The sequence below is a fragment of the Talpa occidentalis genome, unplaced genomic scaffold, assembly GCF_014898055.3.
Source record: "Talpa occidentalis isolate TD23 unplaced genomic scaffold, MPIMG_talOcc4v2.1 talOcc4.6, whole genome shotgun sequence".
In the NCBI taxonomy this organism is placed as follows: Eukaryota; Metazoa; Chordata; class Mammalia; order Eulipotyphla; family Talpidae; genus Talpa; species Talpa occidentalis.
The window spans coordinates 76,898,925-76,916,320 of NW_023604972.1; the positions used below are offsets into that span (position 1 = coordinate 76,898,925).

The following is a 17,396-nucleotide window of genomic DNA, read 5'->3' on the forward strand; positions in this document are numbered from 1 at the left end:
TGTAAATCATTTATGAAGCCCAAACCAGCCTGTAGTCTCTTATCAAAATAAGTCTTAGGACATGAATAAATTCCGCGAAGGGCTATTTTTAAGTCTTGTTGCTCAGCGTAGTCATAGCATCAAACAAGCAAACAAGATTTCTGCAGGATCTCAGAGAACTGCAAATGTCTAGTTTCACATATTGTGGTGGCTTGTCTACTTGGACGAGCCTATGAAAAAAATTTTTTCTTTCTTTTGGTATGCTAACTACAGTGAATTTAAACTTGTCAGCATATACAAAGCCGAGTAAGAATTTTAGAACTGCATAAATATTAATTTGCATCTGAAAAATTTGATCCAGTAATAGAACACTCCCATCAACCTAGCTGAGAAATTTCATGTATCATGGTAGTTTTTTAAAATAGTATGCAAATGCATATTGGATGCCAAGATTTGTATTTCAATTTTTCTCATGAAAACTGAATCCTACGCAATAAATGTGCATACCTTGCGCACTGGCTTGAAGACATCTATAATTTCCCCATTGGAAAAGTTCATCACAAATCCTTGTACAGGCTGTTGATCCCCAAAGTAAGGCTTCCCATTCACCGCAAAGAGCAAACCTGGACAACATATTCAGTTAACCTTTCTTTAAGATATGGATGTACCCAAATACAATACATGTGTATTACACAAACAATATAGAGAAGGTCAATTTGGTAACAAAAATAGAAAATAAAATACTTAGAAGATATTTATTCCTGAGCAATAAAATCAGGGCAAACAGGTTAGGGGATTAACCTCCTTGTTCCATTTAGGAAGTCAGTAGAAACTACAGACATATAGAAATTGGATAGAGATAGGTTTAGATGACATAAGTATAGGTTTAGGTGTAAGTACAGATTATATAAGTATATGTGTAGATATAGAGAGATATAGCTATAGCTATACCACAAGTACCCTAAGTAGGTATTGAGAAGTTTATTTAAACCAATCATTTAAGGGTATCAATGCTTTTAAAAATGTTAATATCTGCTATAGTTATAAGGAAAAGCAAAATTGGAAAAAAGTAAACTTATAGTACAATGAAGTTACTGTGAAATCACAGTATAAACAGAAGACTGATCTGATATTAACAAATTTAAGTTTGAAAATGTGAGATGCATATTTAAGATCATCAGACATTTTTCCTAATTAAAATATTAGAATATATTTTTGTAGCAATTTCTTTAATTTTATATGAATACTCTTTGTAATAAAATTATATTCTTAATATATAGTGTTTACCAAAAAAAAAAAATAGAACCGATTTTTGTTTAAACACTTTAGATGATTAAATATCATGTTTTCAAAGAATTAATGCACAATAAAATCTGCACAGCACTAAACCAGTGTTGGAAGATATTTTTATCATTCTTTAAGGACTTCAGCATAGGGTTCATAATAATATCGTAGTAAGGGAAAAAAACTATCAACATCAATTACCATTGTGCAGTATTGCAGAGAGAATTCCAGTTACAATATACTTTGTTTTTTGTTTAGATTCTGTTTTTTTTTTTTTTTTGTAGTTAATTTTTTTTTTGACTCTTTTTTTTTTTATTGAGCTAACTATTCAGTTTTTTTTTTTATAATTATTCTTTTTTTTTTTTAAATATTAAATTTTATTTTTATATTCCCCCATACAATTGCAAACGCCCCATTCTGACCCCAATCCTTCCCCTCCCGCCCCCCACCCCCCAAAAAGTGTCTCTGGTTCATAGTTTTTTGTTGATTTTGATTTTCACTTTCTTATATTCATTTTCCTGGTCCCTTATTTAAGTTTTCTAGATTCCTGCTATGAGTGAGACCATCCGGTATTTTTTTCTTTTTGGCTTATTTCGCTGAGCATGATCCCTTCCAGTGCCATCCATGTTGCTGCAAATTGCATGTGTTTATCTTTTTTGAATGCTGAGTAATATTCCATGGTATATATGTACCACATCTTCTTGATCCAGTCATCTATTTTTGGGCATTTGGGTTGTTTCCAAAGCTTAGCTATTGTAAACAGTGCTGCTATAAACATAGGAGTGCAGGTGCTCTTTGGAATTGATGTTTCTGTGTCCTTTGGGTAAATACCTAGGAGTGGAATTGCTGGATCATATGGAAGCTCTATGTTTAGTAGGTCCAGAAATCTCCACACAGCTCTCCATAGTGGTTGGACCAGTTTGCACTCCCACCAACAGTGCACAAGAGTTCCTTTTTCTCCACATCCTCGCCAACATTTGTTGTTGCTAGTTTTTTTAATATGTGCCATTCTCACTGGTGTGAGATGGTATCTCATGGTAGTTTTGATTTGCATTTCCCTGATGACAAGTGATGTTGAACATTTTTTCATATGTCTGTTGGCCATTTGCATTTCCTCTTCAGAGAAGTTTCTTTTTAGCTCTTCTGCCCATTTTTTGACTGGATTATTTTCTTTGTTGTTGCTGAGTCTCATCAGCTCTTTGCAGATTTTGTGATCAGTCCTTTATCATTAGTGTTGGGTGCAAAAATGTTCTCCCAGTTGGTGGGGTTTCTCTTTGTTTTTGTTATTGTCTCTTTTGCTGTGCAGAAGCTCTTTAATTTGATGTAGTCCAGCTGTTTATCTTTCTCTTCACTATCACTGCTTTGGGTGATGTGTCTGTAAAGATGTCTTTGATGTGCAAATCCCGTAGTGTTTCGCCTATATTTCCTTCTATGCATTTTATGGTTTCAGGTCTTATGTCTAGTTCTTTAATCCATTTTGAGTTGATTTTTGTGTATGGTGTGAGGTAGTGGTCAAGCTTCATTCTTTTGCATGTAGCGACCCAGTTTTCCCAGCACCATTTATTGAACAAACTTTCTTTGCTCCAATGCATAGTCTTTGCTCCTTTGTCAAAGATTAGTTGACCATAAATCTGTGGGTTTATTTCTGGATTTTCTATTCGATTCCATTGGTCTGTATGTCTGTTCTTGTTCCAATACCATGCAGTTTTGATGATTATGGCTTTGTAGTATAGTTTGAAGTCTGGGAGTGTGATGCCTCCATTTCCTTCTTTTTTTTTTCAGTAGAGCTTTGGCTATTCGGGGTTTTTGGTGATTCCATATGAATTTCATCAATAATTGTTCTATTTCTTTGAAGAATGCCATTGAGATTTTGATTGGAATAGCATTGAATCTGTATATTGCTTTTGGTAGGATGGCCATTTTAATAATGTTTATTCTTCCAATCCATGAGCAGGGGATGTCTTTCCATTTCTTTGTGTCTTCTTCTATTTCTTTTAACAGTGTTTTATAGTTTTCTTTGTATAGGTCCTTTACCTCTTTTGTTAGATTTATTCCCAAATATTTGATTTTTTTGTTTCGATAATAAAAGGGTGTTTTTTTGATTTCTTCTTCTTCAGATTTATTGTTTGTGTATAGAAGGCTACTGACTTTTGCGTGTTGATTTTGTATCCTGCCACTTTACTGAATTGATTGATGAGTTGAATTAGTTTTTCTGTGGAGATTTTGGGGTTCTCTATGTATATTATCATATCATCTGCAAATAGTGATAGTTTGACTTCTTCTTTTCCTATTTGGATTCCTTGGATGTCTTTCTCTTGTCTTATTGCTCTGGCTAGGACTTCCAGTATTATATTGAAAAGCAGTGGTGAGAGTGGACATCCTTGTCTTGTTCCAGATCTTAATGGAATTGCTTTCAGCTTTTCGCCATTGAGAATGATACTGGCTGTTGGCTTGTCATAGATGGCCTTTATGATGTTGAGGTATGTTCCTTGTATCCCAAGAATTTCAAGGGTTTTTATCATGAATGGGTGTTGCACTTTGTCGAAAGCTTTCTCAGCATCTATTGATATTATCATATGGTTTTTATATTTCTTTTTGTTGATGTGTTGGATAACGTTGATTGATTTTCGGATGTTAAACCATCCTTGTGCCCCTGGAATGAATCCAACTTGGTCGTGGTGAATTATCTTATGGATACATTGTTGGATTCTGATAGCTAAAATTTTATTGAGGATTTTTGCATCAGTGTTCATTAGGGAGATTGGCCTATAGTTTTCCTTTTTTGTGTTGTCCTTATTCGGTTTTGGTATTAGTGTAATATTGGCTTCATAGAACGTGTTTGGTATTGTCCCTTCCTTCTCAATTTTTTGGAAGAGTTTGTGAAGGATAGGCACTAATTCGTCTCTGAATGTTTGGTAGAATTCATTTGTAAATCCATCAGGTCCTGGGCTTTTGTTTTTGGGGAGGTTTTTAATTACCATTTCAATTTCGCTGCTTGTAATTGGTCTGTTTAGGTGTTCTATTTCTTCTTTATCTAGCTTGGGTGATTGTAGAGTTGTAGGAATTTGTCCATCTCCTCTAGATTGTTGAACTTGTTTCCATATAACTGTTCATAGTAGTTACTGATTATTCTTTTGATTTCTACTGTGTCCGTTGTGATTTCTCCTCTTTCATTTATGATTCTGTGTATTTGTGCTTTCTTCCTTTTTTCCTTTGTGAGCCTGGCTAGGGGTTTGTCTATTTTATTGATTTTTTCAAAGAACCAGCTCTTGGTTTCATTGATCTTTTGGATTGTTTTTAGTTTCAATTTCATTTATTTCTGCTTTGGTTTTTATTATTTCTTTTCTTCTACTGGTTCTGGGGTTTTTTTGTTGTTCTTTTTCTAGATCTTTGAGCTTCGAGATTAGGTTGTTTCTTTGAGTTCTTTCTTGTTTTTTGATGTGAGCTTCTATTGCTATATATTTTCCTCTTATTACTGCTTTTGCTGCATCCCATACATTTAGGATATTGGTGTCCTCCTTGTCATTCAATTCAAAGAATTTTTTAATTTCTTCTTTGATCTCCTCGTTAGTCCAGTGGTCTTCCAGTAGTGTTGCTTTTAATCTCCATGAGGTAGGATAGTTCCTTGCCTTCTTTTTATGATTTATTTCTAGTTTGATGCCTTCGTGGTCAGAAAAGATGGTTGGTATGATTTCAATCTTGGTGTATCTGTAGATGTTTGTCTTGTGCCCCAGTATGTGATCGATCCTGGAGAATGATCCGTGTGCGCTTGAGAAAAATGTGTACTCCGTTTTTTTTGGGTTTAGTGTTCTATAGATGTCTGTTAAGCCCAAATGCTCTAGGTCCTTATTTAGAGCTTTAGTTTCTTTACTTATTTTTTGTCTTGTTGATCTATCCATTGTTGATAGTGGTGTGTTGAAGTCTCCCACTACATATGTGTTTTCTCTGATGTCTGTTTTCAGAGAGGACAACAGTTGTCTGATATATTTTGGTGCTCTTTTGTTTGGTGAGTATATGTTAATGAGTGTTATTTCTTCTTGAAGTATTGTCCCCTTAATCATAATGTAGTGACCATTGGGGTCTCTTTTTATTTTTTTGAGTTTGAAGTCTGTTTATCTGATATAAGTATAGCTGTTCCTGCTTTCTTTTTTGGCCCATTTGCTTGTAGGATTGTTTTCCATCCTTTGACTTTGAGCCTATTTTTATCTTTTGTAGCTAAATGTGTTTCCTGGAGACAGCAAAAGGTTGGGTTTTGTTTCTTAATCCAGGCTGCAACTCTGTGTCTTTTTATTGAAGAGTTTAGTCCATTTACATTTAGAGTTAATATTGATATGTTAGCATCTGTATTTGCCATTATGTTTGTCTTTCCTTTGATTTTATTTATTTATTCTTTTAATAACTTTTTTTTTTTTTTTTTGGTCTTCTTTCGTTGTTATTCGTCCCTCTGAGGTTCTGGCTTTAGGATTCCTTGTAGTATTTTTTGGAGTGGGGGTTTAGTCGCAATGAAATTCCGGAGTTTCTCTTTGTCTGGGAAGGTCCATATTCTTTCTTCATGGAGGAAAGAGAGCTTTGCGGGATAGAGTATTCTTGGTTGGCATCTGTTTTCTTGGAGTCTGTTGACTATGTCCCTCCACTCTCTCCTTGCCCGTAGTGTTTCTTCAGAGAAGTCTGATGTCAGCCTGATTGGTTTTCCTTTGAATGTTATCTGTTTCTTCCTCTTGTCAGCTTCATTATTTTTTCCTTGTCCTGGATTCTTGGGAGCTTTACTATTATGTGTCTTGCTGTGTTTTTCCTTTCGTCGTGGAAGTTTGGTGTTCTTCTTGCTTCTTGTATATCAATTTTCAGCTCCTTCTTCTCATTTGGGAAGTTCTCTTCAATTATATCCATGAATATTTTCTCTGTTCCTACTTCTCTCTCCTCTCCTTCTGGTATTCCTATAACTCTTATATTTCCTTTCCTCATGGAGTCAGATAGTTCCCGAAGTCTTTCTTCATTCTTTTTCCTTCGTACTTCTCTTTCCTTTTCTGTTTTGGTTCTTTTTATTTCTGTGTCTTCAAGATTACTTATTCGTTCTTCCATTTCATCTATTCTGCTTTCATTGCTTTTCCCAGAGTTCTTTAGTTCCTCCATTAATTCTTTGATCTCCTGCATTTCTCTTACTTCCCTCTTTAGGGACTCAATTTCCTTCTTCTGATCTATCACTTTTTTAATCATGGCAATTTTAAATTCTCTTTCTGGAAGGCTCAGAAGTTCTTCCAAGTTGCTGTCGTTGCAATCTGGGGAGTGGTTTTCTTTTTGTGGTGTGCTTCTTTCCTGAGTTTTTAGGTTGCGTGTGGTTCTTCTACTCCCTACTGTCTGTTTTCTAATTTGTCGTATGCGTTGGGACACTGTGTTGCTCGGACTGACTGACATCTTGGGTGAACTTCTCCGCTCCCCTCTGGCTCTTCCAGGAGCCATCTCTGTCTTCTGGGGGAGCTTTCTGCTGGTTTTAGGCAGTTTTTACTGAAGAAATGTCCCTGTTCTCAAATGGCGAAGCGGGATGCAGTCCCTGCGCCTCCGGTTTCAGGCACACTCTTCTGCGCCCCCGGTCTGCCCCGGACGTGGGTGCCTGCTCCCTCTGTGGGCTCAGACTGCTGGTCGGAAGGGGCCTGGCGTGGAATAACTTCCCGGCTGGCCACTGGGTCCTCCAGAAACCTTCTGCCCTTTTCAAGCAGTCTTAAGAAATGTCCTGTTTTATAGGGTGTTAGTGACTTTTTTTTTCCTGGTCGCTAGGTGGCGCCAGAGATCTCTCCTATTGTCCTTGGGGGGCTGTTTTTCGCCTACCCCCACCCCGTGGGACAGCGAACAGAGCGGGAATGGTAGGGTACACCTCAACAGCTTTGGGGTGCTGTGTCTGCCTTGTGCCCCACCATCGTGGAGAAACCACGCCCCGAATTTTCGTGCCCCGGGTCTCAGTTCAAAGCCCTCAGTTCCAGGACGCGGGCTGGAGCCCACTTCAGTGGCGCGGGAATGGCGCCTTTTGCACAGCTCCCGTGCCTGGGCACCTGGTTCCTGCTCACTCAGGGAGGGACCTTCACCTCAGTGAGGACCTCCGTGCGTCTCTCCGCAAGCCTAGGTCGCAGGTGCGGGGACCTGGGCAGCTGCGATCCAGGTGTGCACTTACTTTTCAAGTGCACGCCGAATGCGCCGCTTTCCCGTGCAGGCTTACCGGCAGCCCGGGCTGTGTGCGCGCCCCCCGGGGTCTTTGTTCTTCTCTAATGGCGCCCGGAGCTGTTCGCTCACCGCCGCGGCGGATCCTGCAGGGTTCGCCTCAGCTCCCGTTCACGGGGTGTGGTGGCTGCAATAGTTCCTTTCCACTCACGGTCCCGCTTGCTGCGTCGTTTGTTCTTGTGGGCCGTTTTGGTTTGTTGTTTCCTCCTCTCTGCCGGTCGGAGAGTGCAGCCTCTGTGGGCGGGGGAGGGGAGCAGGGTTCTGCGCTTCCCTCCTTCTAGTCCTCTTTTATGGCCAGTTTCTTCTTCGGGCAGTTCGCTGGCATCACCCGTTTATCTTCCGTGTCCCAGTTCTCACTGGGACCTGCCGCTTTTCCTCCCTATTCACTTTTTTTAGTGGGAGATCTTACTCGCAGCGTCTCCTCGCCGCCATGTTGCTCCGCCCCCTCCTAGATTCTGTTTTTAACTAGATTTCCTTTCATCTCTCTGAATGTTTTTTTCCTCCTCATATTTATTTTTGTTTGCTATAACTTGATCACTCTCTTTATTAAGTAAGTGGTCTTGCCAAATTTATCCTTTAAGTAGGAGGTAAAAACAACACAAGAATTTATCTTTCATTGACATTAGTGAGAGTCTTGAATTACTTTATTACCTATTCCTTGGGTAAGGCAAACTTACTTCTTACCCAGTCACCTAAGTCCCTTTATTTCATGTCCTAAATAAATTATAGGCTTCTTGGGAAAATAATAGCCCATGCAACTTTAATAAAATATATTATAAATATATTACAAAAATCATATATACATTTAAATTATCTTCAGTTGTTCATCACTCATATTTTTAAAATCCTAGGCTAAGTTATATTGTAAAATAGATTTAAAAGTTTACATTATATTTCTTATTTTAAGGAACTCTATTTTGAAAATGAGGGGAAAAATCCAGACTGTATGGGTCATTCCTCCTGGCATTTAGATATAAGCCTCTCTCACTTCACATATTTACTTTTTAAAAAACTTTCCCATCACTTTTTTTTAAAAAAATGTGATACAGAAGTATTTGGATTTGAATTTACAAGATAGACACCATCTGTTGATGACATGTGAGGCCATAATATTAATCACTTAATAACTAGAACAGATGATCATAATTCAGGAAAAGAAAAAATCAATGTTGGGAACAACTTTTTAACCCATTACAAACAGCTGTTAAATCATCTGAGTTCTTCATTATTTCCATGTAAGCAACAGTGGGTCTTGGTTTTAAAATGATTTAAAATGCAGTAACAATTTTAAATGATTTGAAAATCTGAGAAATAAGGCACATAAAATCTCTCAATAAGAAAAAAGATGTAAAAAGACAAATATTTCTTAAGGATATATATGAGAAAACAAAAATAAATTAAGATGAAATACCTGATGCATATGAAATTGCAAATACATTTCTTCCAAATGATGCATGCTTAATCTCTCGCATGAATTCTTTGGTGTCAGTATTAAAACACTGGATCCGACCATTTTCCCTGTCTGCCACACACAGTAGGTCCAAATGAGGCACGAGGGCTAAGCTGTGAGGAACATGAAACTGGCCTGGCTCAGGACTGCTCCCAGAAGACGCTGCAAAGCAACGAACCACTTTAGCTCTACAGCTTGCAAAATCCTCCAAAGTCAGACTCTAAACCTTTCTAATTTTCCAAATTGATGATAGTAAATCCTTACATATAAGGAACTAGGGAGAAGGGAGAAGATAAGGTAAAGTTGCTGATAAGTTTATTCATAATAGTTCCTACCCACAGACACATCACAGATTTTCTACCTCCCTACTTGAACAAAAGTATTTGGTAGAAGCATTCTCTTCCTGTTCTTTGAGGAGTGAGTGCAGGAGTGTGCTTGCATGTGAACAAGTCAGCTGGATGCAGAGGCCCAGTGTACATTGTCACATTAGTATCCTCAAGACATTAGTATCCTCAAGAATGTGAAAGGTGGTTCCTGGTAATATTGTTTAAGAATGACAACTAGAGATTCAGAATCTTACTGAGTACCTTCTCCCCACTGTGTAATGAACATTCCACTTGGTGAAAACTGCACAATCCTACTGTTGCAATAACCATCTGCCACATAGATGGCTCCGGTGTCTGGGTCCACAGCCACATCCGTGGGTTGACAGAAGTGATACTGGTCACTGCCTGGCTGCATGCTCCTTCCCAGGATTAACAGAGGGCCTTCTTGGCTGTTTGGATCCAGCTTGAATACCTTTTTAGAAAAGAAGCAAAAGCCTTACCCATTTGGCATTGTTATTGCTGACATATTTACATGATTAAACTCCCTGAGACTCATTTAAAAGAAGACAGTTTTTAGATTGGGTTGGTTGGGACTTTAGAAATCACTTGCTATGATTCTTTGCTATTGTTAGGGGGAAAAGGATGTCCTAAGCTAATTTCATACAGGCTTTGTGGGCTCCACCCCCACTCCAGACCAAAGCCATCAGGACATTGGGAGAGACAAATCCCATCACCACCAAAGGGAAGGTTGCTGGAACCTCAGGGTGGAGTTAAGCAGCCAGGTTTGGTATAAAACCAGACACGTGGGCCTTGGGGGGCTCTCTTTTGGCTCTCGGCCAGCTCTTGGCTCTCGGCCAGCTCACAGAGTGCCATTGGGTTTTCTGGTCTGCGGATTGGGTAGGACGCATTTAACACTTTATTTCCCTATTTTCTCCCTGAGTTGTACATTTCCTCAATTCCCTTTCCCTTGTAAATAAACCTTTTATTAACCTTTTGTGTGTGCCTGTAGTGGAGTATTAATAAGTCCCTTTTAAGTGCACGGGTGAGGACCCACAGCCAGGCAACCTGTTTTATACTGGGGCTGCTCCGTAACACTGAAAACTGAGACCTATAGAAATTAAGTGATTTGCTCAGGTTCATCCAGTTCATTAGTGGTGAATGGAGACTACTATGTGGATGTTATGTTTCCCTCTCTCTCGACTTCCTTTTGATTTTCCTTTAACAGCACAATGAAGGCCTCCCTGGTGGCACAGGGGTTAAGCCTGAGTGCTTTCACTGCTAAGGCTTGAGTTCGATCCCCAGCCAGGGAGCTGACCCACATGGCACTGCAGACCTTTCCTGTCTCACCCACTGATCCCCTCAGCACTGTATTTCAGTAGATCCATCTGTTCTGCTCTCCACTCTGTTTCTGGTGAATCCTCTCACCCCCCCGTACCTCTGGCCTACACTCCAGCTCTTCTATGATAATGAATAAAATGACTAAAATACAAATTCTTATATAAAAAACAACAGTACAATGACCTCCAGATAAAACATAAACAATAAATGTTACTGAGATGATGCTTTGAAGACACCTATAACTCTGCCTTCTGAGTTCTAGTGGTTTTTCTAGTTCTTTGCCACCTATTCATCATGTGAACTTACCTAAATATACTGTCTTTAAAAGAGACAAAAATTTGGTGTTTTCATTTATTAGAAAAGACTGACATATCTTAGGATAGAAAACATAAAACACAAGTGATAAAACAGAAGTAGGACCTAGGGATGGAAGACAGAAAAGCAAATGAGAAAAACTAAAAAACTAAAAGGGAGGTTGGGGGCCCACAGAGTTGTTACAGTGAAGCTTCACCTTGGTCCTAACATTCCTGTGGGCCCTCTGACAAGGTGACTTGATCCTTTACATATTAGCTTTTTCTGGCAGTGAGTTCTAAAAGAAAAATTGCAGATGTGTCTGCTCCATTTTCTCATTATAAACTTACTGGGTCACAAAAAAAAAGGGCTTAGACAACAGAGCATTTTGAAAATATAACTCTGTTGCTTCTATCTGAATAGCTGCAAATGGAAGATTACCTGGTGGAGAGCAACGTCTGTGACCCAATAATTTCCATCTTTATCTATACTCAAGCCATGTGGCAAGTAAAACCTGCAAAATAAAACAATTGTCTTAATTATATAGTGCTTTCCAAAGCATATAGGTGAGGATTTTCTGCTAATTTGCCTGCAATGCAATATAAATCGATAAATGTAAACCTGCATTACTATAGAAAAGACCAAAATGAAATGTTAAATGAAAATGTTATTATAATAGAGGTTTCCTCCGACACTTCTCAAGTGGTAGTCAGTCATTTAAATCTATAAATGTACACTGCATACACATTACAAATCCTAGCAGGGTGTTGGCACCACAGATTTTCTTCATGAGCCAACACTGTGATACCCGGATCTTGACTAATTAACTGGACCAGATTTCTGTCTTAGAGACTGAAGATGAGGGTTATGCTTTGTTTTTGACCTAGACACCCTACTGTAGGCCAAGTTAACTAAACAGCAGTTTCTCTGTCTGCTTTAGTTCCTTTCTGGAATAAGAATGATAGAGTACTGAAGAGACACGTTCAAACACACTGAGTGGTGGAGTTGGTGTTAGGATTTGGCCCCTGAACCACTATTGTAGATTCCCATTAAAAAAATCTAATTATTACCATTTCCATAAGTAGCTGCATTCAAAACAGATAGCTCCCTGCCTTTCAAAAGAGCTGGCTCTCCTGTTCCTAAACAGATGGAGTGGGGTAGAGCTCTAGAGCTGCCAGGTTAAAATGGTTGAGGACACTCTGCAAGCAGCTGCCCATTTCTTTCAATGACCAAGAATATCAGCCAACTTTTTTTTTGGCTGCCAAATGCCATCTAGGAATAAGACCAAATAATGAGTGCTTTCAAAGCCAAATTACCTTTGCACACTAATGAAAGCTGAAATGACATTTGTTTAGTCTTCATTTTGAGATGGGACAAGAGAAGACTTTTTCTTAATGGTGACTATTTGATGAGCCTAGTTATGAAACTTTTTGGCTGAAGAATTTATTTATTTTTTAATTTTTAGATTTAACTGACCAGCAACTCATGTCATTAGTTACGTGTATCAATGGCTTTCAAGCTTGAATGACTATTAGAATCACTGGGGGAGTTCAAAAGGTAGGTTTATAATGTGTGGGCCCCATCCCAGACTAAATTTGGATCTAATTGTTGAAGCTTCCCATGTGATTCTAATACTCAGTCAGGATTTAGAAACTCCTATTTAGAATGAAAGATGGGATGGCTCAATTAGCCTCCTGCTTTCCTGAGCTGTGCTTTCTCACCACCCCACTACAACACACTCTTTCCAAGACCAGACCCAGTAATATACTTTGTATCCAATATATCACAGTACAAGCCTTAAGAAAAACATACAGAATTAAACTCACAGATTTTTTCCACTGGAGTGGAGAACTGCAGCATTATTTGGATCTATGACAAGAATAGTGTCTTCTTCTATTGGTCCGAGTCCTCTCTGCTGGTAAACAAACTTGCTATCAAAAGAGCTAAATATTAAAAAAAAAAAAATGCATTAGAATGGAAATAAGCTAAAGAGTAATGTCAACAAACTTGAGAAATGCAGCCCCTTCACTTGAGAGTCTATATATAGAATCTAGAGAAGAGCTCAGGTGTGTTTGATCTCACTCTTTGTCCTTCACGCTGCAGTATCCGGAATTACATAACTCTGGAGCCTGTAGAACAGAGTTCCGGCAGAGCACAGCATGGGCAGAGCTGGGCCATGCAGGTCCTGCAGAATCTGCATCTGAGCTTCCACAAGATCCCTGGTGATTTATGTTCTCATGAGAGTTTGAAAAACACTAACTTTTTTTTCTAGAAAGCTGCTCAAAATATTTTAATTCAATAGTTCCTTTCAAACTACAAAAAAATGCCAAATTTAAATGATATCAGGAGGAGTAGTGTTATAAAATGCGTTTATTATTGAACTTGCCATATGTATAGCACAAAAATACATATTATTAGGATATAGGACAGAATGTTCAAAATATTTCAAAAATACACAATTCTTGAAACAAAAATATGCTTAGAAACATAAAACCAGCTTTTCTATAAATACAAAATGAACAACTATGTAACAATTTAAAAACTAAAATAGATATGACATTGTTTTGATTCCAGATTATTATAAAATATTATAAACATATGCTTACCAGTATATATATTCCCCATTTATATTGCTATTTAAATTGTTACTAATGTATTTCTTTATATTCACAATTACCACAGATATGGTACTTATTTCAATTTTTGTTTAGGAATTTATTTGGGTTAAAGGACAAAAATAAATTCTTCTCATTAAAGCTTAGGTGACAGAGAGGTAAATATATAAAAGACCAAGAGACCAACTTATATTTTCAAAAACAAAGGACTAGATCAGCACATATTTGAGCCACATGTGTATAAGATATAGCCAGATGAATTCAATGTATGATCAATGACTAGTTCTGTAAAATCGAATTTCCTTTACAAACTCAGACAAGGCTGTGGAAAAAAAAAAAACCGTTAATATGGTGTCGTTCAAATGTATAAGTAAAATAAGAATCTGAATAACATTAAATATTTATGGCAATATATTTGCAATTTGGAAAGCTGACAGACTATTCAAATCTGTCATGCACCTATGATTAGTTGGTTGACATTTTTATGGAACTGATGTAGAGTTTCAGAAGGAGAACAAAATTTCAAAATTATATTCTCCTGCCATTAAAAATATATCTAACACAATTACTTGAGCTTCCTGACAGAATCTTTTGGGTATATTTTTCCTGGTAACAATAAAATAACGATAGGTCTCGGAGTTGTTCTTATTAATGATGCATTCAATTGAACACAAATTATTGATTTGGCTCTGTCATACTAAAATGTAAGTAATACTATTTTTATATGCTATTTTGTGTAGTTAAAACCACACAGCAGTATCAACAACAAAAAATACATACATTTTTGAAATAGAAGAAATATCACTTAAAAGATTTCAAAATATAATTCATGGGATGATTATTAAGTTGAAATATGAAATTTTATTAGAATTGATGTAAGAAAATACCAATATTATTAAACAAGGGAGAGTAGTAAGGGGTAAACATGGAGACAATCTTTCTTACAACTATGAAATACCAAAGGCTTTGTCCTATGGCTGAAACTAATTTTAATATGAATTGAAACATCATAACTATTCTTCTAGAAGACAAATATATCAGATTCAACCATGAATGATCCTCTTTCCACCCTTAACTTGACTATGATATTGGGTAACATAATCTCAACATGTCTAGACTCACAGCATGCTGCCAGTTGCACTTCAGTTGTCATAGTATGAAGTTTCTTCATTTATTACCTCTTTTAAGGCTTAAGGCTCATATTCTTCATTATTCAGGGAAAATTTCAGTGATTTGTAATGACACAATAGTAATATAGATAATGTGATAATTATGCTTTTCCTAACTGTAAGAAGTTAAACTGTTTCCCCTTATGTCTAAATGGAGAATTTGAGATAATTGTATATTCACATATAGTTGCAAGAAGAAAGAGAGATTCCATGTACATTTTCCCCATTGGTAGTATTTTGCACAACTATAGCACAAAATCATAACAAGAATATTCATAATGATAAAATCCATTGATAATAATCAGATTTCCCTTTTCCTTTTGCTTTCCTAAAACTTTCATTTATTTTTGCAGTTTATTTGCTTGGGCATGAGAAACAGTTGCACATTATGTGCCACCTCACGCCCACCTCTCAATTATCAATAGTAATATGGTAAGTTACCAAGCACTCATAACTCTTATCAAGCACTATCTATTTCAGATGTAGTGTTCAAACTCTCCATCAATAGTTATTAATTGTGGCACCCCAAATGCCTGCTGTATAACCTGATACCTGACTTAAGCATGCTAAATTCCACATCTCCTCTTATTTACAAAATGGCAAACCATATAGGAAGCCTGATTTATTTAATTGTTCATGGTTTATCTAAGAAATGGGATATAGTAGTTGTATAAGATAATCATCTTTTTGATTTGTCTTGTGGTTCATCAAAATAATCACTATCAATCCTTAATCTCTAGTTCTTATTATTTTAGGAAATAACACTCCTATAACTTGTTAGGGAGAAAGTAGAAGGGAGATTTCCTTCTCTCTTGTCCTAGGAGCATACAATCAACTCCTTCCTTAATAACCTAAAACATGTCTTTTTAATACTCCAGTTTATTTTTCCAGACACTCATATATTTCAAAATGTAAACTGTATCTTAAATTACTCACTTGCAGCAACTTAAGTAGGTCATAATCAAGGGCCCAAAATGTTGGAGATAACTTCCAAGTAAAAGCTATGTTAAAGAAGAAATATCAATAACCCAAATCCACAATCCTTATAGTCGGTTAGGTTGAATAAAAATGTGGTAACAGGTTGAGAGTAGGTAAGTGAAAAACATCACTTATCAACAGATTACTGTTCTATACTGCCCACAAATATAGAAATATATATCAAATAATTGATATTTTGTTGTCACAAACACAAATGCTCATCATTTCTCAGTATCTTATTATAATGTAACAACTAATAATTTGGTTTGCTTTTTAGGTTTTCTTTACTATCACAATGTGTACAAAAGTCATTTTATGTGATGCTATTACATATAGTTTTATGATTCTTATTCATATTATTACTTCATTTCCCTTGTATCCATTAAGGGTCTCAGTGATTAGGCAAATTCTTGGATTTCTGATTAGACAATCTGTTCATTTAGCCACCAGCTCTCAAAGAAAAAACCCAAAGGTAAACAAAAAATAACAAAACTAAACCCAAAGACATGCTATTTATATTAGCATATCTAAATATATTAATTTTCTTCAGTAACATAAATAACACATAACAAGATTCTAGAATTATTAGGAAGATTATTACTTTAAAGGAATCAACCACAACACAAAAGGCCCCACCATTTTATTGAAAATCTTTTCTGATACCCTTTAACAGACATCTATGTGTTTATACTGGCAGCGTCAAGGGATACTCAATCACTCAATAACTGGCTGATCAGTTCTAATTCTTTCATTTGGGATACTTGGCACTTCATGCAACTAAAAAAGCTGGTTCCTGGTAGTTACAGTGTATGTCATAAAAGAAGCTGTTATTATTTTTTCTTAAAAGGAAAACCACACACAGATACACACATTAAATCTGCTAAATAAAGTAGTTTATAAACTTTTGTAATTCAAAAAAAAGGTAACCCTTGAACAGTTCACAAATGGATGTCAGATTATAGAGCAGGATACACCGTTGCTATAGCAAACTGCTTATTTAGTGTTGAAAAGCACCTACCCCACATTATATGCTGCAGAGAGGTCTTTATTTCAACCACATTTAACTTTTTACAGCATATAATAATACCCTGCACATTTCACACTGTGCCTGGAGCACTGCTGATTTTTGTTTGCTCCTCTGAAAAAACACTCAGCTGAAAAGACTGAACTACATAAGGCCTGTGGGCAAGAATTCATCAGTTCTTTATTTTAGCAGTTTGAATCTCCCATTAATGATTTTGCACATTAGCAGCTAATCAAACAGTTTAGATAAGGCTGAGATGAAATGCCTTACTATATTCATACAATGAAAGAGCTAGTGTAAGGAGAAAATAAACCTCTGCCCCATCAATCAAAATTAAGGGAATACAAAATAAATAATGGCAACTGAAGAGAGAAGGAAAGTATAATGTTTTAATTATATAAAGTAAGAATCTTAGCTGGAAAGTTAGTGAGAAAGAAAGTGGAAATATACACTCAGTGTTAGCTAGAGTAAAGGTATATCACACAAAGGCCAGAGACTTTAAATGGAATATAAAATTTAATAACACACTAAAAGCACACAGTCCTGAATACACACACACACCACACATTGCAAAAAGTCTCTCTGGGGAGGGTAAAAGGTGGGTAGTAGAAAGCGTTCTGATGAGTTAATGCCCTGGTGGCCTTAGTGCTAGAGACATCACAAATAGGAATGACAAGAACAAAGAACAAGGTATTGAAGTTATATATATATATTTTTTGAGATGTTGGGTTC

The 17,396-nt window shown here is 36.8% G+C and overlaps 1 protein-coding gene across 21 annotated transcripts in view; it reads right to left on the reverse strand.

The window, feature by feature from the left end:
* Positions 1–17,396, reverse strand: part of PAM (peptidylglycine alpha-amidating monooxygenase) — a 329,113-nt gene that overhangs the window by 18,065 nt on the left and 293,652 nt on the right. For all 21 annotated transcript variants that reach the window (XM_054688174.1, XM_054688177.1, XM_037530112.2 and 18 more), the window contains 5 exons: positions 12,705–12,821; positions 11,320–11,392; positions 9,511–9,721; positions 8,885–9,085; positions 487–602 (listed from right to left, as the gene is read on the reverse strand). In XM_054688174.1, coding sequence (XP_054544149.1) covers positions 487–602; positions 8,885–9,085; positions 9,511–9,721; positions 11,320–11,392; positions 12,705–12,821 — 718 coding nt within the window. The remainder of the gene's footprint in view (positions 1–486; positions 603–8,884; positions 9,086–9,510; positions 9,722–11,319; positions 11,393–12,704; positions 12,822–17,396) is intronic.